This window comes from Dipodomys spectabilis, unplaced genomic scaffold (genome assembly GCF_019054845.1).
Source record: "Dipodomys spectabilis isolate Male_0828 unplaced genomic scaffold, ASM1905484v1 ptg000089l, whole genome shotgun sequence".
Classification (NCBI taxonomy): domain Eukaryota; kingdom Metazoa; phylum Chordata; class Mammalia; order Rodentia; family Heteromyidae; genus Dipodomys; species Dipodomys spectabilis.
Genome location: NW_024870766.1, coordinates 11581357 through 11608021, shown reverse-complemented (window position 1 = coordinate 11608021; position 26665 = coordinate 11581357). Strand labels below are relative to the sequence as shown.

General features: G+C 34.8%; 1 protein-coding gene across 1 annotated transcript in view; it reads right to left on the bottom strand.

Annotated features, from left to right (window-relative positions):
* Nucleotides 1-26084, bottom strand: part of LOC122111800 (protocadherin Fat 4-like) — a 96187-nt gene extending 70103 nt beyond the window's left edge. Inside the window, exons 1-8 of the mRNA XM_042684526.1 lie at nt 26051-26084; nt 24838-25005; nt 16695-16865; nt 10124-10218; nt 7873-7995; nt 6249-6352; nt 4719-4864; nt 2656-2838 (exon numbers count right to left, since the gene is read on the bottom strand). Of these exons, the coding sequence (XP_042540460.1) occupies nt 2656-2838; nt 4719-4864; nt 6249-6352; nt 7873-7995; nt 10124-10218; nt 16695-16865; nt 24838-25005; nt 26051-26084 (1024 nt within the window). The remainder of the gene's footprint in view (nt 1-2655; nt 2839-4718; nt 4865-6248; nt 6353-7872; nt 7996-10123; nt 10219-16694; nt 16866-24837; nt 25006-26050) is intronic.
* Nucleotides 26085-26665: the final 581 nt, after the last annotated feature.

Here is a 26665-nt window from a genome sequence, read left to right as displayed (position 1 = left end):
TTTTCAACTTTTTCAACTACATAGAATATGCATTGAATTTTATGACTATTTTCCTCTCTTCCTCCCTTCATTCATTTACCCCCACCCCCTCCTTTTGGTCCAACCCTCTACCTTCAAGTACCCAATTCCTGGCATTTATATTGATGGATTATGCATGCTGCAACAGTTAAAACAATAGCACATGCAACTTTACTACTAATAAATAATTCTAATCCTCCACCAATACATGACGATTGATAAACTTAAAACACAGGATATAGTTACATCATCTGATATCTTAGCATGATGAAATTTTGTTTTTTGGTGTTTTTTTTTTCCCTAGGAGTATGTTTAGGCTTACAAATTGACACAGAATTTTTCTAGCTCTACGTTATCCATCAGACACAGTAACATCCTTCATATTATTAAACAATTTCTAAATTTTTTATAGGACATTTTGTGTGAATAAGACCCTCTTATCCACACAGTTATCTTTTGTTTCAAATTGTGTTTAAGCACATTCTCTAGGTTAGTGATTTTCTATGGTTAATACAACAGCTCAGTAACTAAACATTGTCAGTGAATTGAAAGTGTGTGTTAAATCAGCAACTTGGAATCAGAGTCATTCTCCTTTGTGGGGTAAATTCAGTGATTCTCCTCCAGAGTCAGCCAATAGTTAATAGAAAGTGACTTGGAAGAGGAGTCCTCTTCCAAAGACTCAGTCCCCATAATGAAGGGACGGACATCCTGACCTTGACAGTGTCTGAACAGATTATGTGGGTTCAGCCAAGTCTACAGCAGAGATCAGGTCATAATGACCTTCAGATCCATGTGCATCTTTTTTCAAGCTTACTATAATTTGAGGAGATTCAAAGACTATTACACAGAACCTCACATTGTTTCACAGTGATCCAAAAGATGGTATCTTCACAAACACAAAACCTGGAATCTGATCCTGGCCCCTAGCTTACCTAATATATTTTTCTCTTTCTTAAGGATAGCCTATGTGAACTGGAGCCTTTATTATGAATTTCTATTTTAGATGAATTTGTATTATGCATTTCAGAAAGCATGTTTTGGTTTAAAGTAGGAAATGTGTATGTGTGTGTGTGTGTGTGTAATTGAAAACTTTTGAGCTTCAAAAATGTTGATGTTTTTAAAGATGAAGTCTAAATAGTACTTAAGGAAAGAGAAAAAGAGAAGAGAGCGGCCATAGACAGGCAACTGTTAGGCAGAGGGTATTTTAGTGATGTTGACTGCTCCATTTGCACTCAACTTTCCTGTATTCTTTTCTGTTAGTTGGGAAATTTAACTTAATAGAAGTAGAGAGAGGAAGGAAACGTCAAACAAAAGAGGGAGGAGTGTGGAAGGTTTAATTGTGACAGATAAATAAGCATTTGATGTTAGGAATAAACAGTGTGACAAGAATGGAAAAACTAACAATTGGAATAGCTGTAACTGCTGAGTTTCAGTTGACCAAACCAAAATTAAATCAAACTGGTCTGTTTCTGGGCTCCAGTTATGAGCAAGGTCTCAGTAGTACATCCAAATATTCAAAGGATTGTACTTTTAAGAGGTCATCATAGAAAACAGAAACACATATAAGGGTTAGGTTAAGGAGCAGCACATGAGGTTATAATTTGTATGACACCAAGACAGCATATTTAATTATTTTACATATGAAGCTATAAAATCTCAATGAACAAACCACAAATATTTTGTTATGAATGGAGAGAAGAAATAAAATTCAGTTTATGAATCATAATTTACAACAAACTTCATAACCATATTGAAGAATACCTCTATATATAGACCTTAAGTTTATTACAATTTGGATATAATTGTAAGCATATTTAAAACAAGTACTTGAGAATATTACACACAGATTAATTATAGACTTAATTCAAGAAGCAAAAATCTTAACTTAAGAAAGATTAAAATTAACAGTATAGAATGTTTGTATATGTCAATTAAGAATAGTTTAAAACCATACAAACTCCCAAATGATTATGTTACTATATGCTATATATATTTATAATGATCAATGTTATATCATTACTCACAAAATCAAGCAATCTGCATTTATAGTATTATTATGTGGCATCTCATGTATTCATTTATGAAATAATTTTTGTTGACTAATAGCAATTTGTCAAGTATATATCAACTATTTAATCAATTTCTATTGTTAGAAATTTTGTTTCTTTCTAACATGTTATTACAAATTTTGCAATATATTTCTACCATATATTTTATATTTTAGTTGAGATGAATTTATTAAACAATGCACTGAGGTGAAGTTTAAGATATTTACTAAAATAGTATACTCTGTGGCTAAAAAAAATACCTTAAAGTATTAATTTTTCATAGCATATATAGTGATGCATTTTCCCCATTATTTTATATGTTAATTCATAGATAATCATTTTCGTATGTTTGTTAACTTAAGTGGCAACATATTATGCATATGCCATAGATAAATTTAGAATATTTTTATCCTCTACCTACCAACTAAAGAAATTATTACAATTGTAACTTGAAGTAAATTGATTACTATAGTTCTTGCTAGGAGCATTTAAGGACTCTAATTTTGTTCAGGTTTTTATTTCTTTTACTAACTTTACCAGTGTATAATTTCTGATGGATTTTTTCAATAAAAGTGACTTAGAAATGTACCTGCTCCTGTTGAAAAACTTGTATCACAGAAAATCGGATCATTCACATTCTCCACAGAAACTGTAAACATATATGTGCTAGTATTATTTCCATCATCTTTGGCTTCAATTTCTAAAGAGTAGATTTTGGGGTTATTAGGGTTGTCAAGACTCAAAGGCTGAAGGAGGGTGATTATGCCTGTGACTGTTGAAAGAAATAAAGATTATTTACTAAACTCAAATAATTAATATTGATGTTTTCATTCATTTAATGTTACATATTTTTCATATTGATGTTTATTATATACACTAAATAAAATTATTTGCTGAAAAGCTTCTTCTTAGTTTATGCTTACATTTAAAAATAGTTGTATATTATTGTTTTAGAATGTTGCCAACTCCCTAATTATTATGTATTTGTTTACTAAACACAGGTAGCATTGTGTTTTATTTTAATAAAATTAAATTATCAATCTTTTTGATGTAAAAAATAGCCTAATAATTCATTAGCCTTACCTTCCACCTTAATCTTGTAACATATAAAAAAGAGGTCAAGGTCAAACTAAGAACAATTTGCAAAGAAAAAAAGGACTCCTCATCTTTCCTGCTAGCACATAGAGATTTTTTTTTTCTTTTTTTCCACTGGAATGATCTATTTTGACCTTATCCAGGTCATCAATCCTACAAGCCTTTATTCTCACTGAAAGTATTGTTGGCTACTTTCTTCTCCCATTTACATTTGTATTCTTCCATTTACATTTGTATTTTGATGCATAAATATCCAACTACCCTTAGGAATCAGCTTAGAACTCTGAACTATTGAAGATCAGTATGATGGCTTTGTAAAATGTCAAATGTCTTGATCAAAATATTTTTTCCAAGAATTATCTTTTTTACATGCCTCTGGTTTTGCTGAGATATAGGGATTCATGGCCAAGTTAGAAGGTGGAAAAGTAACAGTAGCCATTTAGTTTCTTACATATATTTTGGCTGTTCTCCTGTATGTCTACTGGCCTGAAGTAGTTGCTGAGCCTGCCATTCCTTACCTACATCTAGATCTTTTCACTTTTCTGATATTTAGAACAGGTATATGTACTTTGCTCTGTGAAGAAAGCCCCAATTTCTTCAGGACATCAACACTACAAAAGCAACAGGCCAGACTAACAGGATCTCAGCCCCTGCTGGTGGCACACAGACTGTGTTTGTGTTTCAATCTCTCCTGATCTTCCCACTCTGTATCTATCTTTTCTTTCTGAGTTCTTGCCTTGTAGACTTCAAAGTCAAGCATCAAAGACAGCAGTCTTTCAGATAGTACATAACCAGCTCCCACCATGTACTTCTTGTGCTTAAGCTTTTCTGGCTGACCCCTCGACTGATAAAACTAGGTACTGAAATATCTTGCTGTAGAAACATTTCTGAATAGTAATCCTGTCCACATAGATAGAAATCTATCCATTATCAAATACACTAAATTAAATTATCCAGGAAATGTCTCAATTTCTTTAGATGAAATTAAGGAGCTAGTTGGGACACATGCATCTCTCAGTTTATAATGGTTTTGCAGAAACTTTTGTGCTAATTATCTCTAAAAGATGACGGCTAGTGATAAAAGCAAGTTTTGTGAGTATTGTTGTTGCATTGGTTTCCTCCTTGTCCTTTGTCTCACCATTCTGTTGTTCCCCTTCCCTTCTCTAAATGTATAAATGTATATACAAGATGATATGTTGGAAATGGTCTGTACAAATCGGTGGTGGGGGTGGGGGAGTGGGAAAGTAGGAGAAAAATGAGGGAGGGGTAACAAGGTGGACAAGAAATGTACTTATTATCTTACTTAAATAACTGCAACCCCTCTGTACATCACCTTGACAATAAATAAAAGCAAGTTTTGTTTTTATTATCCATTATTTCACAAGAATGTCATTTTAACAAGAAAATACCAACTATACCAAATGTTTTTAGCATGTTTCATTCTCCATGGTTAATTTTGAAAGAGATATTTTACCAACTGAAGTTCTGAAGGAAGTCAGAGATTAGATAGTGATGTTTAAACAAAGTAGGCTAACAAAGTATTTCTCTAACACTCACAAGGGTCCAAAGCAAACATTTCCTGCTGTCTTTTAAAGGAATAAGTGATGCTGCTATCTTCATCTGGATCTGTTGCTTTTACTTTTGCTATAATTTCTCCAACACGTTTCTTTTCAGTCACATTAATGGAATCCAAAGGAAATGGCCTAAAGGGAAAAAAATAATTATTAATAACTGTTGAAGATACAAACTTGTCAGTTCTTACCTACATAATTGCCACATTATGATAACCTGAAAAGATTTTTTTTGGATTAACCATGATGTCACTTCTTCTGGTCAAGCTATTCAAATGTTGAGAAAATTCGTTTGTGGCCCAAACGTACTAAGTCTTTTGTAAATGTGAATTTTCAACCAGCCAGTCTCTGATGCTATACCAGACATAAAAAAAAAACAACAACCAACACTGATATAAAAGAGATGGACACAAAAAGCACAATGCATGAATGTGCTTCTCTTTTTATAGATATCTAATTATGGAAATACTGGCCACTTAATCTAAGTTTGATGAAATATTGTCCAAGTTCATAGTTTACTAGAACAAGCTATCAAGACTGTGTTTTATAAGCTAATTGTTGATATCATATATAAAAATTTCTCCATGTATAAAATTTCCATGTACCTATAGTAACATTCTACATAACTTCTATGAAACTGAAAACTCTTTTTCAGCCTTCTGTTCAAATGTCAAACACAGATAGCCTACTACGTGTCATGAGAGCTTATGCACTTATGACTAAACCTTAGCTCCTGCTCTACCAGATCTCACCACTAATGGGAAACTAGCTACAAGTAGCTCCATTGCTGTGTAATAGATGCCATAACTGATGCAAGTTTTAAAAAAGGAAGAAGACTATTTCAGGGTCTGAGAAATGATTTCCAGGAAGTCTTCAGAGGAATACACAATGCAAAAAGAAGAGAGGTGAGTTGGTGATGCTAATTCTTGTGGGCAGGAACCTTGGTAAACATCAATCTTGGTAATATTAGGAAAGTAACTTGAATATTATTAATTTTATGTTTCTCCTCACCAATTTAAGATGTATTTGATTACTTTTAGATTCGATTTCAACAGTACATTTGACTACTACATTTTGAAATGTTGGAAAGTGTCTGGTTTGTATTCAGAGCCTGCACATATTTTGAAACTATAATTTATTCATCTGGAATGTAAGAATAAAATAATTAAATATTTAAACTCTGTTTTATGTCACATTTGTGTTTAAAATTAATGTGGTTATTGAAAATAATGCAATAGGCTTGAAAAATCCCTTAGGAAAGGAAAAACAAAAGGAAAAAGTTACATCAAAATCTTTTCACCACATAACATGTTGATGACTTGTAAATGTTCTGATGCATATTTTGCTTTTGATCAGCGCATGCATTAATTATGGATCATCATATATTTTTTAACAGAACATCATGATATTTTTCTATATAGCTACTTAATCCTTATTATCATTTATTTAAAATATACATGAAAAAATTAACTTTAACCATTCTCCTATGGGCACATTTTGAAGTAAATATGCTTACTCAAATTGAGGTTTCTCATCATTTATGTCTTTAATCTTGATAATTAGTGTCCCTTGACAAAACAGACCTTTGGTGTCTGTTGCTCTCAGTGCAAGCTGGAAAGTCTGGAAGAGAATTTTCAGAAACTTTATAATATACCATTTGGTAATTGTTAATACATATATACTTTTTGCAGTATATCTCCAGTTACATTGATTCTTTTTTTCTCCAGTTAGATACAGCTTTTTTATTTATTTTTCTTCTAGGTAGTTAAAAAAATATAAATGCATTCTTGATTAGGTAGGTTAGCAGTAAATTTCAAAATGGAATCATTTTACATGCCATTAAACTTCACTAAGAGGTCTGTGTAGCTTGGCTGTTTGCCTAAACATAGAGGCAATTGCACAAAACAATGAACAAACTGAGATTCAATAGTAAACCCAAATATAATACACTAAATAAAGCAGGCTATTTGATGCTAACCCCCAGTACTTAGAAACATGACCATAAGCTACGAGACTGAGGACAAATTGTAATTTCTGAAGAGTTGAGAATGTCATCAGATCTTGAATATGTTGGTTGCCAGCCTATCACCCCTCAAGAATCATATATCACACTAAACAACTGTCCCTTCAAAAACAGAAGCAAAACACCACAGGCTTAGTAAGAGATTCACTGCAAAACATTTTTGGCAAACTCTGCAATGTACAAGAATCCGTGTTATGTGAATGGCTAACAATAAATGTACTGTACTTCTTTCATTTGGATAGTATAAAATGTAGTTGGTTATATGTATATTAGGAGGATATCCTAGGATGTAAAATTTGGTTGAGCATGTGAGTAAAGACAATAAAGGAAGAGAGGCAGAGAAAAATTAGTTACAGACCTGAATTGTCTAAATACGTGGCTCATATTGCATAACCGATTTTTAATCTCAGAAGGTACTCTTAACCCACAAATTGTCTGAAAATGATGTACCTTTTGCCTCTCCAGCATCCTCCAATATTCCACATGCCAAAGTTGAAAGTGAAATAGAATTCACTGGCTTTATTCCTTTAGACTACAAAGTTGAGCTCAATCTGCAAATATAAACTCTTCTTCCTCCTAAGTACCTAACCAGCAGCATATTCTCTAATATTATTATCATGCTTTATCTTGACCCCATGTCCCTGTTTTCTAAGTCAACTTATTAAGTCATTACATGTGGACTTATTTTTGAAAATGGAAGTGTTTATATAATATGGTGTTAGTTAATAACTACCTTTATTCTCAAACTTTATGCCTCACTTTTGAGTAGACAGAATATCTGAATAGCAATTTAGCATCTTTCTCTTCCATGCACTGTTCCTCTTTACAGAGCCTTCATTTTTCACTTCAGAAAATCTCAAAATACTAATTCTAAAAGTATTTTCCACACAGAATTAAAAGTGTTGCAAGGCTCTGAGTTCAAACCCCAATACTATCAATTTCTTTAAGTAGAACAACAAAAGTTAAGATATGATTCCATGCTTTGTTTTTGGTTTTCATAAGAGCTACATCCTAACTATGTAATCTTTAGAAGTGAATTTTAAAACACCATTCTTCCTTTACAATAACAGTGATAAAATAAATACACTACATAAAATAAGTAAAACAACTTTATTACATGATATCCAGCATCAAAGTCCAAAGAGTCTTCACCTCTCAAGCTAACAACACCACTCACAGGATCAACTCCAAAAGGGTTTGCTCCTCTCCTCGGTCCAGATAACTGTGACACAATGGTGTACTAAGAAAATAAAACATACATAATTCACACAAAAGCTAAAATGCAAATACGTAGAATTTCTCCTATTTTAGTTTGCACAGCAGTTAACTTTAGATGTTCTTTATATTCTAGACTCATTCACAGATTACAAATAATTTTATTTGTTTAACCTAACATCATAACCAAACATTTGCAATTTTTTTTACAGTACTAGAATTGGAACTCTAGGATTTGTGCTTGCTAGGGTGGTGCTTTATTACTTGAGCCACACCTTAGTGGCTGTTTTTTAATTAATGTCACTTCCAGGACATGGTGTAAGCTGTCTTTTGCCTTCTTTAGGCTTTTCATCTTGCTAAGATGACAGTATGATCCACTGCATATCTCCATGAGAAGTCCCTTGGACTTTTCTGCCCAGGTTTTCTTCAGAGTTCAATATTTCCAGTCTTAGTCTTCCACAAAGCTAGGATGACAGCCACCAGTGTTTTGCTCAGCATTTGCTTTGTATATGTTACATATAATATATAACACATATATATAGCATATACAGCATATACTTTATGCTATATGTGTGTGTGTGTGTGTGTGTGTGTGTGTGTGTGTGTGTGTGTGCGTGTGTGTGTGTGTATTCCTGTCCTGGAGCTTAAATTCAGGGCCTGAGCTTTTTTGCTCAAGTTTAGCACTCTATAACATAAGCCAAAATTTCACTTTCAGTCTTTTGATGGTCAATTAGAGATAAGAGTCTCACAGACTTCTCTGCCTGGGCTGGCTTTGAACTGTGATCCCTACATTTTTTCTAAAAGAGTTTTAATAAATACTTAATTCTGATCCAGTAAATAAATGTCTTAAAGAATATAAAAATAAGCTTGTTGGTCACTGTTTGAGTTTTACAACAAAAAACAAGAATTACAAGTATAAAACAATTTCAAGTAGTAATAGAATCAAGTATGTAATTTGTGATTTATTATCTGTTTTTTATTTCGTTTTTAATTTAGTTGTCACCACGTCTGGGAAGCAATGAAAGTAGATAAATCTATTCTTCAAAACATCTGAAGAAAAGTTAGCTTGGAACGAGGTAACAATTTACTGGAGAAAAGGTGAATTACAGCTGGGATTTTTTTAATCTGATATTCATCCTATCTCTACAAATATAGCTGTTTCTCAAAACACCAAAATTTGAAACTATTTCCTCTGGTCCATCTCATATTCCTGCATATGTCAAAACTGGTAAGAACTATTTTCAGAAGAAACTATATGTTTTTTTGTAATGCTGTTTGAAAGACATCATCTATTAAGAAAGATCTAGTGTTTCATAATCATTTCATATTGACTGGATTACAACAAAATATTTTGGGAGCACTCCAAAGGGACTTTGGGTACTTTGACTGACAACAGTACATATATCACTGAAAAGCAAAACAAAGAAAAATAAATCTCTTCTAATTGTGAAAATTAAGGGCAGGAGAGATTAAGTGATTTTCCAAATATCACAACATGAACCCATGGTGAAACCATAACTTTCCCCAAATAGACTGACAGCCACTACCACCACTTGGTGCTCCATTAGTTAATACTATGAGTTCCTAAGTTAGAAATAGTAAACGATTTCAATATGTGTTCAAAAGAAACAGCTGCCGAGTAAGCATGCTGATTTTTGTGGTCCAAGGCACTACTAAATTCTCCAGATAGAACTTTATGGGTTCTTTTTATTTTGCCAAATCTCTAAGAGACTTTACAACCATGAATTAGTTATGAGAAAATAAGTCTGTTTGAGTTAGACATTTAGTGATTAGGATACTGAAGCATCAAGAAATACATATATTTATAATTACATTCACATCTGTTGTTGAATGGTTACAAAGCTGAAACATTTCTGATAACTATCCAAAAGGCCAAACTGCAGTTTTTCCTATCACTATTTTCTTACTGGAACTCCATCTTCATGAGAAGCCATGACACAATTGTTTAGTACATCTCAACACAATATTTTCTTTTAAGATATTATTTCAACATTGCATAAAGTGTTTTTCAACTTCATTGCATTTCATTTAATTGTCAAATGTTATGAGTCTTGAAAAATATCTCAAGTACCTTGCTCTGTACCTCTGCTGCAAAACTATATGCACCTGATACAATGATGGCTACCACCTACCGTCAGCCTGTCACCATTGGCAAAGTCTTCATCGGTGGCAGTCAGTCTATAAATGGACTGAAATAATGGATAGTCCTCAGCAATTTCCAATGTAGCTGTTAAACAAATATCAACAAATATCAAAAATTAAAGAATGCTATTCATTTGGTATTGCTATAAACCACAATAGAATAAAATTAATTTCAGATTAGTCAGTGGGGATTGGATAACCTTGTAAAGAAGTCATCTATTTTTTCCCCTCTCTTTCACATTATTCTTATCTTTCTTGTGTCATCCTTCCTGTCTCACAGAGCATATTTTCTTTACACTTCAGTGCTGTCTGTAGCAGCTATCTAGAACATCATGATGAATATGTTGACAAATTTGCCCTAATGTGAGCAAGCAGGGTGGCGCCACATAAGAATACTCTAATTGCTAGTGCTGAAGGTCTAGGTCACAAATTATAACATGTATAGAAAGACTTAGATTAGGTTTTTTAAAATTCTTATTCATTTTAAGTGTGTGCATTTATGTGTTACATTATAGTCTTTTAGAATATTAACTCAAAATAAAGTTTAACTCAAGTTGAGCAACAAGACAAGAATTTTCTCTACTATACATTCTTCACTGTGTCAACCTTATATGTTATACTAGAAATAAATTGTGAAAAGTTCCACAATAAATTTTAGGGTTTTTTCTGACATAGTTAAAGGGAGTGACTAGACAATTTGGGTACCTGAAGTACCTACAATGGCTTCCCAATATTTTCTCAGAAACCATAAATAAAAAAAGAAAGAGGTAATAGCATTACACAAAAGCCACAACTTCAGTGTAACTTGAGGGCAGAGCATGACCAAAATTCATAACAGCTTTAAGTGATTTTTTTTTAAAATAAAAAACAAGTTTTTAAAATACTAGCAAATAATGTCTCAAGTTTCCATGCCATCATTAGGTCTGTGTTAAGCAAGGAATGACTCAGAAAACTGTAAGAAAAAGAAAACAAGTAATAGCTGGCTCAACATGTTGAAAAAATCATTACTAGAAAGATTGTCTACTCCTAAAAGGAGGCCTTGAATGTCATCTTCCTCTCCATTCACATTGTGTACTCGTGTTCTCTCTCTCTCTCTCTCTCTCTCTCTCTCTCTCCCTCTCTCTCTTTCTCTCTCTCACCTGTCTCACCTGTGTCTGGAGTTTGAAGCCTTTCTGACCATGAAGCTAAAGTTACCTTACAGGCCAGTTGACATAACTTCCCCAAGTGCCAGCTGTTGTCCTCTCTATTTTCCTTAATGAAGTTGGCTGTTTGTTCTCACAATGAAGAGTGGCATTGCAAAAGAAAGAAAGAAGGAAAGAGAGAGAGAGAAAGAGAGAGAAAGAAAGAAAGAAAGAAAGAAGGAAAGAAAGAAGGAAAGAGAGAGAGAGAGAGAGAGAAAGAAAGAAAGAAAGAAAGGTAAGAAGGAAGGGAGGAAGGAAGGAAGGAAAGGAAGAAATATTGTTTACTTCAAGGTGTGTCCACTCCAGAAAAAAAAATATGTTAAAAGTACGAGGAGAAGACACATATAAGGGCTAAAAGATATGCAGACTTCAAGAATGTGGTTTTGACACAAATTAATTTGAATCCTGAATGTAACATCTTTCAATTTGCCAAGTTGGATTTTTCTCACACTATGTTCAACTTCACAAGTAGAATCCTGAGTTATTGATTGCCAAGTGTATTACTAGAGGCTTAACTGTGTTGAGCTTGTAAGTAATTCCCAATTCTATTACTCCTCAACTTTCTATAATAGTTATTTCAGACCTCGTCTCTGATTTCTTTCCTTGCCCTTCCATGTTGCTGTCAGTAAAGAAGTTCTCATGTTACTGCACAGACTAAATAGAAGCAGTTATGCTACTGATAGCTGACCTTTCTCATGCTATGTGCAAATCTGGTTGTTTGAGCATACTTCCCTTCTTTTGTAGTAAGAATAAAGAACTCCATCACTAATGATAACTACTGTTCATTGTGAGGTGCCTAACTCTAACCCTCATTGTGAGGGACATAACTCTAACTTCCCCTCCAGTCTTTCCCTTCTGCCTTCTTCCGGTTAGTTCATTTCTTTCATTTAAAACTGCACACTTGACTTCAAGCTCTCTTTTCTTCAGAGCCACAGTTTGTATAGTTTGTGGCTTCCTACTCAGTCTTAAATTCTCTCTACAAACAGAAACTCTTCCTAAAAATGTTGTTAATAACCCCCATGCTGCCAGACAAATGGATACTTAGTGTCCATCTTATTGATTTCTCTTCAAAGGTTAGGCCCTTGATTCTTCCTCCTTTTCTTGGCAGGAAAAAGAACATCACACATCTGTAGGTTTTATTTTATTGTAAAACTTTTGAGGAGCTCTGGAAAAATTTGCCTGGGAAAATCAACATTGGCAAGCTTCCTGAAGAGCTATTAAGTTCTTATATCACACAAAATACTTATTAGAGCTTTCCAAATCCCAACCAGCAGCTTCTTAATAATCTACAGTGTTCCATAGCTGCCTTCCTATTTGGTCGTCCATGAATGTACTCATATATTGGACAGAGCTAGCAGGGGAATAGAAAAGAGTAAGTGCCAGTGGTATTCAAGAACCTTCAATACCATAGGATCTGAGATTTAGAAAGGGTAGAAGAACCCAAGAGAGCTGGTGTAACATTCCTTAAATGGAAAGAAAAACATGAAAAAAAATGATGACTTATTCATGTCTCTAACTAGTATCATTGAAGATGTATCTTTGTTTATGTTGAAAAACAACTTGTAAATAGTTATCAAATACAATTTGTAATGGTAAAATGGTAAAAGAATGTTTTTTATTGACACAATGGAGTAAATATTACATATAAATGAAATTGGCATTCCCATAATTCTTAAAGAAATGAAAGTGATATTAGAGCATCATATAGTAGAGGCTGTTTCCTATATAAACATCCTACTTTATTTTTATAGCCCACTTAAATGGTATTTAATATGGGTTACTTAGAATTTTGTTCACTTAACAGAATTTTGTTAATAGATTGTTTTGTATTATCCAAACTTTAAAATAGTTTACTTTTATATTTCCAAAAGAAATTCATAGATCACTTTTATGATAGTTCAAGTGAAGGAATAACAAATCAAGATTTCAGGACACTATATTTTAATTTAAATAATAAAGAACATTCTAAATCACACATGCAAATAAGAGATCCTTAACACTAGCACTTTTCTCAGAATTGAGGTTCAGTGAAAGGATAAAATTTAAAATTTCAAGATATTTTTAATTTGTTAAGCATAAAACTATTGTAAATATAGGCATACAAGTAGTTAGTAGTTAGATGGATTGAGTTGAAAGATCACTCATTCATTCCACCTGTGTTTTGAACCATCTCTTTCTTATTTTCTCTTTCATGTCCTCAACCTCCCCACATAAAGAATCCTCTCCATTTGTTTCTAAAATTACCTGAACATTTTTTAAGGAAGCAAATCAGACACAAATGTTGAAATCCCATACAGTCTGACATTATCATTTCAAATGCAGATTTCTAAAGAAATATCTTCTTTTTCTTCAGTTTTATTAATCAGTGTGTTCCATGCTGGTTTCCCTGAGTATCACACCTGTGAAACATTTCTCAGGGCCACCGGTTATCACTTTCTCTGTCTCATTAATTAAATGAACTTGATACTTTCATTCTTCTGTTAAGTGGTGAGGGAATTCAAGTCCAATAACAACCTGGAGATCTCTTGAATCACTTTCATTGCCATTCATGGCATAATTTTTTTTCTATCTCTTTCCCTGCTTTTTCTTAGTCTTCTTGGCAGGTCACGTTTCTTCCTCACGTCAGTAAGTGTAGGAGTTCCTCCAACTTTGGTGCTATATCCTCTTAAATTCTAATTTTCTAAGGTGGTTGAATAATTTCATCCAAACTCACGGTTTCAATTACAAAACATTTATAGCCCTAGGCACAAACTGCATGCAAAACTGCTAACTTAAATCCCTCCTTTGATACAACAAAGGCTTGTCACATGTGATATACTGAGCTGAGGATGTAACTCAATGCCAGAGCATTTTCCTAGGGAGTATACTGCCCTGGATTTGATTGCAGCACTGCTAGAAATGAACAAGCACATTAAAAGACAATGACATGCACAGAAATTCAATTCATTATCAGTTTCACACACTATTTAAGACTACCATTTTCTCTTATGACTATCACCTTTCTATATCAAAGTATGCTTTTCCTTCCTCGAATTGTAGAAATAAAATTCCTACACATTTGTAAAACTAATATTGCTGCCTGTTTTCTTATGCTCTGTAAGCAAAAAATGCTTCTTATACGTTTAAATAAAAATGGATTGAAACGGTTTAATAATCAAAAAAAGAAGAATATTCTGTGACACATAAAACTTGTAGAAAATTATAGCTTCACTGTTTATAAATAGAATAGGCAAATATATAGGTGTCCAGTTGCTATGAATTTTCTATTGCTGTGTTCTTGTGACCACGGCAGGGTCAAGTGATAGAAATACCATACAGGATGCTCTCCTTGTTTCAAGGCATAAATTCCAGTAGTACATGCATAATAATATTCTCAGTACCATATTGTTTTTAATTATCATACATACATATCATGAGAAAACAAAAAATGTGGACTTTGCTACACATTTTCAAGGCATGATGGAGTGTAAATTATTTTGTTGCAGAATTATGTATCAAAAGATTGCACTTATTACAAAATGGCACCACAGATAGGATAAAAGAATACATTGATGTCAGAAAAAATAACCACTAAAATTCATCATAATATCTTCACAAATGGAAAAAAATCATTAGAAAAAAAAATAGAGAGGCAAGCAGCTGCTTGGACTTGCTCTGTTCTGAGTAAAGCTAGGGGAGAGGACAACATAGAGCTGAGCTCACAGCATGGGAGCCTGGTGGACCTGGCCTGAAAACTTCGATGCTCCATTGGTTTTTTTACCTGACAGAAGAACAGGAGAAAGACATATTCGGCCAAGGGGACGCATTCCTTCCCTGCATTGAGAAACACAGCCACACCCTCATTCAGCTGGAGCCCTGGTTCACAGCCACAGGCCACACTCAAGTCACTGTGGTGGGTCCACCAAAGGCCAGGCAGTGGCTCAGGAACATGGTTCAGTATTTGGGGCACCAGGATGCTCGTTGTCAAGCCCAAGGTTTGGAAATGCTGCAGCATGTCCGGAGCCAGCCCCTCACCAAGGAGGACTTGGCCTTTTCTTTCATTGCTTGTCCTGACACTGTGCTCCTGCTGTCTTAGCAACCATGATGAGTGATCCCTTCTCTCAGGCTTCCTTAAGAATAGGGCTTGATGCTCCTAGGGTTCCCTGGAGTTAATTTTGTCATAAAGACTAACTTCCCTGGGAGGCTAAGAAAGACAAGGAAGGTATGGTGCAGGTTGGAATTTGTGGCCAGCCCCTCAGGGCTTCTAGGCATGTGTCTGAGGGATGTCTCTTAAATATAAGGATGTGTTCTCATCTAAAAACTTATTATTGAATAATGATATGTAATAAATAAGCTCTGTCATGTAAAAAAAAAAATAGAGAAATTTAGACAAAATATTTCACAATGGCAGATTTCATTTACAAAGATAAAGAAAAATGAGACATCAACCAAAATAAAATTCTGTGTATTTCATCTGTCAAACAAAAAGAGAGCCATTTATTGATATTGAGTTATTAGTATTTTATGGAATAGAAGGATATGCTATAACCCCCACCCTTGAAACTATATTCTTATGCATAGACCTCTAATGGTAGTTACTGCTATTGTATAATCAAAAGTTTGTTAAAAATGCATTTCTCTTTGTTCTATTATAGGTACTATATAAATATCCTCAGTCTTGCCTTGTAGCCTGCAAAGGTTGAAATAATTATTATCTGAACTTTTAGAATGTTGTCCACTTTTATAATACATTCCTCTTTTTCCAGTCTTTATATCCACTTAGGTGAGTTCACTTCAAGCATCTATCCACTCAAAAGTACTTCAAAATATTTCCTCTACCCTTAGGATAAGGAGAGACATTTGTAACACAGTGCTTTATTATCTTTTAATAATTATTGTATACAACATGGCCAGTATGGCCAGTGTTTTCTCCATCACAATCCTACTCATTTTCAGTTATTGATTGTCATGCTGTTCTTCCTCAGATCATTAGTGCAAGCAGTTTATTCTTCATGAAGTAACCCTCTCCTCCCCCTGCCCCCTTTCACATTTGCCGTAGCAGTGTTTAGATTGAAGATAACTTTGCAGCCATTTAGGGGAAAACTTTCATTATATTGCTGACTTGGTGAACCCACGCACAGAAGAACTCATACATGATTTGCCTTCATAATACTACTGTCTCTCATTTATATGATCATATCACAATTGAAACATTATGCTTATTTGTTTGTTGGTATGGGCAGTAGTAGGATTTAGATTAATAACTTTACAATGTTAAGGCAGGAGCTATGATACTTGAGCTTCACCTCCCCCATTTCTTTTTATATTTGATTGCTGACTGTCTTCTACTACCCTCTGAAAAAAATTGCAATATTATTTGAAAGTTAGGGGTATCACCTACCTGTACCTGATGAAAATTGGGGATCTGCAGTACAGTCTGGAAGTTCAGGAACATCAACTATATTAATAGTCAAAACACTTCTACTGCTTCCCCCAGTATCAACGATAAGTAGAAACCTCACTGGATCAGTCTCATAATTAAAAATTTTGGTAGATGTGATTACACCAGAACCTAGTAAAGAGACAGTACAAAAATTATAACGATCACCAATATGTTTCTATACATTCTACATTTGAAAATACTTCAGTTTTTTCAGAGACATTAGAATTCCCTATTTTAACTCTTTTATCATGAAACTGAATTGAAAATGATATGAAATACCAAAGTTACATATGTAACAGGTATCATATGATTATTTAATGAGAGATAGAAAAATTGATTTTTGTGTATTTTATAAATACTAAAAATACTAAAAGTAGTCTCCACTTTTACATTTTAGCTACCTTAAAAGTAAGACTTAAAATACACAAATGAAAGCTAGGCACAAGAGTTAATGCCATAATCCCAACTAACATTAGGTAGTAATTGAGAGGATCATAGTTCTAGGATAATCCAGGCAAAAAGTTAGCTAGATGCCATGTCAACCAATAAACTGGGTATGGTGGTATGTACTTTCATCCCACTTAAACAGGAAGCATGAATTTTAAAATTTCTCTCTAAGCTCTTTTGTGAAAAACGCAAGATCAATAGGCATATTAGAAGAAATCATAATCAACTTTAACAAAAAAAATCACTTGAAAGTTATTATATTTGTGTTACTTTGAAACACCTCAAAAGTCATAAGAAAAGATGTATTCTATATTCTGAGAATATTCTATATTCTATATTCACTATCTTCAATAGCTAGCATACTTTTAAAACTGTATATTAGCTAAGATTATGAACTTAAGAATAAAAACATGAGTGCCCCTGAAACAAATAAATTTTCTACATTTTTTTACAAGTGTTCTTCTTCAACTTTATAAAATAAGAACCAAGTCGGGAGGTCTGGAAGAAGATGGCAGAGGAGAGACTGGAGGCTAAACAAGCTCTTTCATAGAAAGCAGTTTTAGTGTTCCAGTGAACAGTCCTAGGCTACAGAATCACACCAAGTATGCCATCACAATACAGAGAGTTTGGCCAGAAACAGAAAATCCAGGCAGCTTAGTTAAGGAGACAGATCTAAGCACTTGCCAGTGTCTCTGGCTGTGGTGGCAGCAGCGGCAGCTGCTGCTGCCACCACCATATCAAAAGAGAGAGCCCAGGACAAAGGTGCCAGACACAGTGTACTAGCAGATTCTACTCACCACCAGCAAGAACTGACAAGAGCAGAAATCTTCATCCTGCTGATCTCATGAGTATTCCCAAAACATCCTCATTATTTCTCATGAAGCAGTGGTGGGAATTAGCCCCTCCCACACCACGGGAGATCTCCATCTTTGATACTGACAAAGGCCCAGCCAGAGCAGCTAGCTCCAACTCAGGCCCTGAAAGAAAACAATAGGAACCATTCCACAGGTCACAGGAACCTGACCTGACCTGCAGGGCTCAGCTCCACCCAGCAGAAAGTTGCCCTTTCCAGGCAGAGGAAGCTCAGCCCCACAGGAGTGATTTTCTTCAACTGGGTAAACAGAGCCAGAGGCTGCCCCTCCACACTGAAGCCTAGTCCCACAGTCTCAGCAGCAGGAGGGGTAAAAGACAAATAATTGAAACTCAGTAAAATCCTGAGAGTGACTCCAGGCTGGGCTCTGTGAGTGTCTCAGGAGCTAGTCCCTCAGGGAAAAGCTACTTATTGCTGATAGGCCTCAACCCTACCCAGAACTTAGCCTCAACACAGCAATTCCAAGCTAGAGGAAACAGCCATCTCCCTCTTTTGTGGTACTCAAAGTATATCTCCCTCCCACTAAACTAGCCTGGGAGGAGGATCACAAAGTCTTGGGTAAGGCAGAACTTTTTTCTGCCTGCTAAAACAAACTGACTTAAGAAACCAATCAAGCCACAGGAAAACCAAACACTACAAGCAAACCAGAGACTCCACCAAAAGACAAGTTATGGACACAGGGGAGATACAAGATCTTTCCAACTTCCTCCCCTAAACAAACCCAAAAAAAAAAATCAAAGAACTCTTTTTTCTACCTAATTTTTTAAAAATATTTAAATATTGTCTATTTTTTTTCTTTCATAATTTTTATTTTAGGTGTGTGTGTGTGTGTGTGTGTGTGTGTGTGTGCGCGCGCACACACGCGCGTGCGCGCGTGTGCTTGCATGTGCGTGTTCTTTTTAAAAAAATCTCTTTTAGCGTTTTTTTTTTTTCTAGGACTTAATTGCAATTCTACTCATCCCCAGATATATACCTATCATAGATTATTAGACCTTATGCCTCATTGTGTACATACTTAATTCAGAAATTTATTACTCAAATCACAACCTCTTAAGCTTAACACCTTAATAGCATTATTATTTCTTTATACCTATATAATTTTTATGTATTCCAATTTTTAATTTTTTCCTTTTTTCCTTTTTTTTTTCTCCAGGGCTGAGGACCGAACCCAGAGCCTTGTGCGTGCTGGGTGGACGCCCTTCTGCTGGGCTAAACCCCCAGCCCCTCCTTTTTTCCTTTTTATCTCTCTCCTCCTCTCATCCTATCTTTTTCTTCTCTCAATGCTATTTCTTTCTACTTACATAATTTTCAAAAGTTTCATTTTTTAAATTTACATTTTTGTTTTTTTCATTTTTTCTTGTTTCTATGTCTCTCTCATTTCATTCTGTTCTATCCATTTCCTCTCTTAGATTAAGACTTGGTTAAATTCACTCTTTGTTTTTATCTCTCCACATCCCTCTAATCCTATTTTTTGCCACATTTCTTCCTAAACCTATTAATTTCTGGTCTGCTGAATCCCTCTTTGATGTTCTTAGCCCATTAATCCATAGTTGTTTGATGCCAATAGAATGTATCTATTGAACTAGATTTATCTGCAGCAATTTTAACTGTGCAACTACAGGCCTCTGGTTGATCCTTGCCTTAAAATAATGTTCTAGAATGAAATTGATGGTACTTTCATACCAAATGGGCAGAACAAGCCAGAGAAACACACAAAAAAAGGCAAGTCTGGGTATCTCACATCCCACTCATGATAATCAGGTGACAAAAAAGTTAATGAATAATCCAGAGGAGAGTTCCCAAAAAGCTCTACAAACACTACTGGTAAACATGGTGAATGAAAAGATTGAAAACCTGCAAAGGACTCAGTGTGAGCATGATAGGGAGCAAGATGAGACTAACCAAGGATTAACACAGGAACTTTGTGAGCATGATGAGGCTAATCAAAATTAATACAGGAAACTTGTGATCCTGAGGAAGCTAATCAAAGATTAATACAGGAGTTGTGTGAACAGGCTGAGAACAGTCAAAGAGTAATACAGAAATTGTGTGAGCAGGCTGAGAACAGTCAAAGAGAAATAAAGGAATTCTGTGAGTGTGCGGAAGCTAATCAAAGAGTAATACAGGAATTGTGTGAGTGGGATGAGAATAGACAAAGATCAATAGAGGGATTCATGCAATCTATAAACAGATAGCTGAAGGAATCCAGGAATACCACAAAGGAAATGCTGAATGGAGCCCATCAGAAGGAAAGGGAGTCCATTGAAACCATAACCAATCAACTAAGTGATTTGAGAATAAACACTGAACACCAAATTAAGGAAGAAAAGAAGTCCATACAAGACCTAAAACAAAGCTCCAACAAAAAAGTTGAAGCCATCAAAGCCAACTAGAAGGAAAGGAAATAAAAAAAGAAAACAAAGTAGAAAGTCATGAGAGTAGATTAGACCATACAGAAGATCAAATCTCTGGGATTGAAGGCAGCCTAGATATTATAGAGAAAGCACAGAGAAGTATCCAAGACAAATCCAAGAAATATGATAGATCTATTCAACATTTGGAAGACACCATCAGAAGGCCTAATCTGAGGATAATGGGGGTAAAGGAATATGTAGAAACAGAAGTTAATGGTCTAGGAAATTTATTTAACAGGATCCTAGAAGAGAACCTTCCAAACATGAAAAAAGATAGGCCTATTCAGATACAAGAAGCTTTTAGAACCCCAAATAGACCAGACCAGAACAGGACATCCCACCATCACATTATAATCCACACAGAATCAATTCAGACCAAGGAAAGGATCCTTAAAGCTGTCAAGGAGAAAAGATCAATCACCTATAAAGGGAAAACAATTAGAATCACCTCAGATTTCTCAGCAGAGACAAAGCAAGAAGAGCCTAACTGGAATGATGTATGCCACACCCTAAAGACAAACAACTATCAACCAAGAATACTGAACCCAGCTAAACTCTCCTTCATAATGGAAGGTCAAATAAAAACCCTCCATAACAAAGAAAAACTGAAACAATATATCTCCACCAAACCAGCCCTACAAAAGATACTTAAAGATGTCTTATACATAGAAGACCAACAAGACCACAATAAAGGCCAAGAAACCACACCAAAATGGGAATCTACTAACCATAGGAAGAACACAGTTGTCACAGCCCCCAAGAAGGTGGATAATATGGCAGGAACTACTAAATACCTCTCAGTCCTAACTCTCAATATTAATGGACTTGACTCTGCAATTAAGCGACATAGACTGTCTAGTTGGATTAAAACGCAAGAGCCTTCTACCTGCTGCCTTCAAGAGTCACACTTTGCCCATAAAAAAAAAAAATATTCTGAAAGAACCAAGTCAACTGGAGTCATACCAGAAACAAGAACACCTCAACTTGAACTTTTGTCAAACTCAAGGGAGCTGAGAATACCAATTGATTCAAGCACTTGTTGTAATGGAAAGCTAAGTAACACAATGTTTAGGCAAGTTAAACACAGACTAATTCATTTAGATGACTAGTTCTAGAAATTAACCTTACTTTACAATATACTTGAGCAACTCTTTAGAAGTATAATTTTCCATGAACCCAAGCAAGAACAACATAACTATTCATCTAACTCACAGAACTGAGAGAAATAAAACCCATTGCTATCTGAGGCTACTGTGATATGTAGCACCACAAAGCAGAAACAGGAAACATGCCAGTTTAAAAGGTGGAATATGAATTCAAATAAAACCATACTAATAAGTATGAATATTGTATACCACCATTCCCAGCAATAGAAGAGGCTTCAGATAAGAGGTAGATGCAAAGTAGAATGTACAGGGAAGGATACCTCTACGTAATACTGATTATAACCTAAACATGTGTAAACAGAAGGAGGATGCATGAGAAAGGAGAACTAGGAAGAACCAGAAATGGAGAAGGAGAAGGTAAGGGAGGAACACAGAAGAATGTAGAATTAAAGGAAAGTAAAGAATCAAGGAATACTGTTCACTTCTACATGTTCAAGGGAAATAAAGTGACATTAGGGCCAAACTATGACCATGAATAAAGAAGATTTCTATGTATGGTGATATGTTATGGTATAGTAATGAGCTATTGTGATTCATCCTGAAATTTATACAAAAATAAGTGATAGAGCTGGAATCCAGTGTCTCATGTCTATTATTCTAGGTTCTTGAAAAGTTGAAACCTGGAGGGTCATGGTTCAAAGCCAGCCCAGGCAGAAATGTTCCCACTATTCCACCCAATCAACCAGGAATAGACTGGGTTGGAGGTATAGTTCAAGTGATGTAAGAGCACCAACCATGAGAAAGAAAGTCAAGTAAGAGCTCAAGGGTTAAAATTCAAGACCCAGAACTGGAAAAATAAAGGACAAAGAATAAGAAAGTGAAGAAAAGAGACATTAGGAAATAAAATACATTAACCAATGTGTTAGTGACAACAACTAAACAGTATATTAGGACAACTGAATGAAAGGGGAAAAATGGCTAGTTTGAGATTCATAAATTCTAAGAGCAGAATTAGTCTTGTTCTGTGTGCAGATGAAATCCTGGCTGCAGCCATGGGAATGTGTGACTGGAATTAGATTTTAAATCACTGAGATTTGGGTACAGGGATTTATACTGGGTCAGGTAAAGGGCTGAGCAATTGGACTGTTGGAAAGGCACCAAAGGAACAAATGAGATAGTGGCAAGGTTGGATATACAAATAAATACTATGAGTGACACAATCTAGTCCCCAGTCCTTGGGGAAAGGCCTGGAAGTCATTAGTAAACTATGGTTGGAAGCCAAATATCCTGATCCCCAAATGAGCAAGGAAATTTCCAGTGGATTTGAGTGACGTTTAGAGATCAGCTTTGCAGTCTGAGAAGCAGGTTGTCTCCCCACTTTATGGCCCAGAGCTATGAAATATGTGGGAGACTGAATTGTGTCAGCTTAAGGCATGCGGCAGTGGTCACATGGGATGACATATTTTGGTTAAAGCAAAATGGTAGAACAATTACCTAAAATAAGACAAGAAAGTTTTCTTTTTTTTAAGTTGTATTTACCACATAAGAGATACTGATTCAAAGAAGGTATAATTTAGTAGTAAAAGAATGAACAAAGAAGGCTCTTTGGCTCATGCCTATAATTCTAGCTGCTCAGAAGGTTGAGATCTGAGCATGGTGGTTGGAAGCCAGCATGAGCAGGAAAGCCTGTCTTGAGATCCTTTTCTCCAATTAACTTCCAAAACCAGAAGCTGAGCCATAGCTCCACTTGTCGGGCACAAACCCTAAGCGCAAAAGTTAAGGACAATGTCCAGCCCTGAGTTAAAGTCCCAATACTGGGACTCATACACACTCAAAAAGAAAGCATAAAAAATGTGAAAATAGTTTAGGTGAGAGGGAACTTTGAGTAGTATGGAGATAAAAAACAAAAAAAACAAAAAAACAGAAGCTTGTCCTAACGAACTCCTAAGGATAAGTACAGATCTTAGAGATCGAAGTTTAAGTGGATACACTATTTCCAAATTTGTGTTCAGACTCAGATATATCCATATTGGCAAACAAGTGGTGTGCAAAGATGACGGGAGACTATTCTGGGATACAACCTAAGTTTTTCTACCAGTTCTAGCAGAGGGCAAATTAAACAAACAAAAAGTCCTGGATCCAAATAACTAGCCACGGAGGAGCCTGAGGGAGTGGTCTGGTAGCAGTCTGACCTGAAAGAATTGTAAATCTTGCTACTATAGGAAGGGTCCAATATCATTGCTTGAGGTCAAAAGAAAACAGAGTGTTCAGATTTTCTTCCAAATGTGAGGTTTACGGAGTTCTAATGGCAGAAAGGGGGCACTGATTACTCAATAGGGGTTATGGTTGACCCTTGACCTCTATGGAAAAGGGTGGGCTTGTTCTAAAACTGTGAAACTGAGCTCATCTAAGGAGCAAAGTGTTTCATGAAAGTGACATTGCACTGCAAGTGAGACATTTAACTGTATGTTTTTATTTTCAAAATTTTTTAGCTGTATAAAAATCATATCAAGTAATATTTTGACATGTTCTGAGCATTATATGTGAATAAATGCATACATATTTTGATAGATAACTGAATTATAAATAAAATCACTGTGCCATAAGATGAATTCAGTTTAAATCAACATGGAATAAGTGCTTGCATGTATGTCTGGGATCAGAAAATAAGTTTATCCTATTTCACAGGACATCAGAATCATCATTTATATTTGTAATTGCCATTGGTTGATTTCTTATTGTTAGAAAAACTTATTTGCTTGCTTGCTTGTTTATTTTTTCTAGTTATATACTGTCTATTTTTCTGTCAGATCAGAGAACCTATCATGTCTTCTCCATGGCTGGGTGTGTGTGGCTGTAAGGATCACAAATCAAGTTAATGTTCTCTTCTAACTCATTAATTATTGCTCCTGGAAAATATTTTAATTCATTTAAACAACATATTTTTAATTATTTTTCTTGAACTTAGTTATGTATATGTATATATGTACATTCCTGGATTATCTTTCCTATTATTCAAAGCTTATGTTTTTTTCTGTGAAAAAAAGGAATAAGGTGGCTCTCAGGCTAATGAATGTACAAATTATTTTCATGAATATGGGACAAGGTACAGCTCCTTTTAGAAGCTGTAACTATTGGAAATAATGGTTGAGCAAAATATCCAACATACAACTTGACTGTCACTAAATATTTATCCTTAAAGCCTGAACCATAAAAGTAGTGGAAATAATATAAAGATATACAAATAGTAACAATTAATTTACTTGCATCGATGACAAAATCCTTTGTTTTATTCAGAAAGCGGTAGGCATCTGGCTTTCCAGCCACATCTTTATCATAAGCTCGGCTTAACTGAGTTCCAGGAAGCAGGTTCTCAGGCAAATTCACTGGGTTAATTAAAAGCTGAATTTCTGCCCCACTGAAGGAAAACACTGAAGATAAAAAACAGAAAGACATCCTAAGTAACAGCAAAGAAAATATGAAGATGAACAAATTAGCAATAATCTTTTCATATGTTAGTCCCCATTGATTTTACACAGAGCTGAAACTAGAATTAAAGGAAAAACATTCCATCTGAAACTGAGTTAATGTTTGCTTTTTCTTTTACTCAACTTTCAGAAGACTTCACTCTGTTCTGTTGTGAATCATAAACTTTAAAAGACATATGGAGACTCTAGCCTTAGTATATCTTTGATTTGTTCCTTCATTCAACATGCATATTTAACAATTAAAATTGAAAAATGGCTATATCAGTCAAAAGGGAAGTTTCACTAATTTCCTCCTTCCATGCTGATTTAAACTATATATTTATAAAGGTAAAACGCTATATATATAAAGTTATATACTTATACAGTTCCCTTTTTGGTATTTATCATGCTTGTTGAAAACCAGTGCAATGCCTTTTCTGTTTAAATTGCCTTCATTGTTTGCATTGTTTGTTTGTTTGTTTTAATTATATAGAAGCGAATCTGTGCTTTTGGCTTAGTTGTGACTCATTATAAATTCTATTACAATGAATCTTTAGAGTGAAAAGTAGACATAACAATATCCTAAAACTCGCTCCCAGACTATATGGGCATGTGTGTGTGTGTGTGTGTGTGTGTGTGTGTGTGTGTGTGTGTGTGTGTGTGTGTGTGTGTGTGTGTGTATACTCAAACAACAGCCTATAATAAAAAATACTCATAAATTTGGGTTTTAAAGATTTCTCCACAGCAAATAATTCTACAAGAAGATAAATCTAAATAAAAAATACTCTATTTCACTAAGATCCTACTAAATACATGTAAAATTGTGTTCAAATTTTATTAGAACTTTATTCTTTACTTACACATATATCCACACATATACATAATACACATACAAACAGACTAAAATGAGAATGAAGGAATATTTCATAAACAAGAAGAATTTCAGGAGAGATTTAAATTTCTTAACAAGTTTTGTACAAAGCAAACAGAACATCAAACTGAAGCAAACCTGTGGATATGAAGAAAACTTTGAAGATGTTCATACTGAGACCAGCTTCCCCCAGGCACATCCTGATGCCAAACCAACAAATGCACAGCCTTGCCTATTTATACAAATTCAGTCTTTATACAAAGTAAGCCACCAGGTCAACAAGTGTTACTCAACATTGAAGGCAATCATTTTACTCTGTTTAATTGATTGATTATACACATAGGTCCTGTTTCAGCTCCTGTGTCAGTTTCTCATGTACATTTGGTGAGATTATCAGCAAGACTAGGATCATAACATAACCACCATTTGAGAGTTGGTGTGGGTAATCCCATGGAGAATTTTTGGCAAAGAGCCCAGGTATTTAGTACTTTAATCCTTATTGACCTAGTATTAGGTGTTTTGTTTGTAGAATAGGGTTTGTGTGTTTGCTTTTTCTTTTTTAAAAACATGACTGCATATAAATTGCAAATCCTAAGATACTGTAGTCAACATATACTTGTTTAGTACCAGCTCTGTACTCATTGTATTTGATGGCCCAAGAAAGGCAAAGATGAGCAAGATCCATTCTGAGTTGTGTGTAACCTAGCAACCAGGAAGGATGCTTAAAATAATTATAGCACAACAAAATGGATA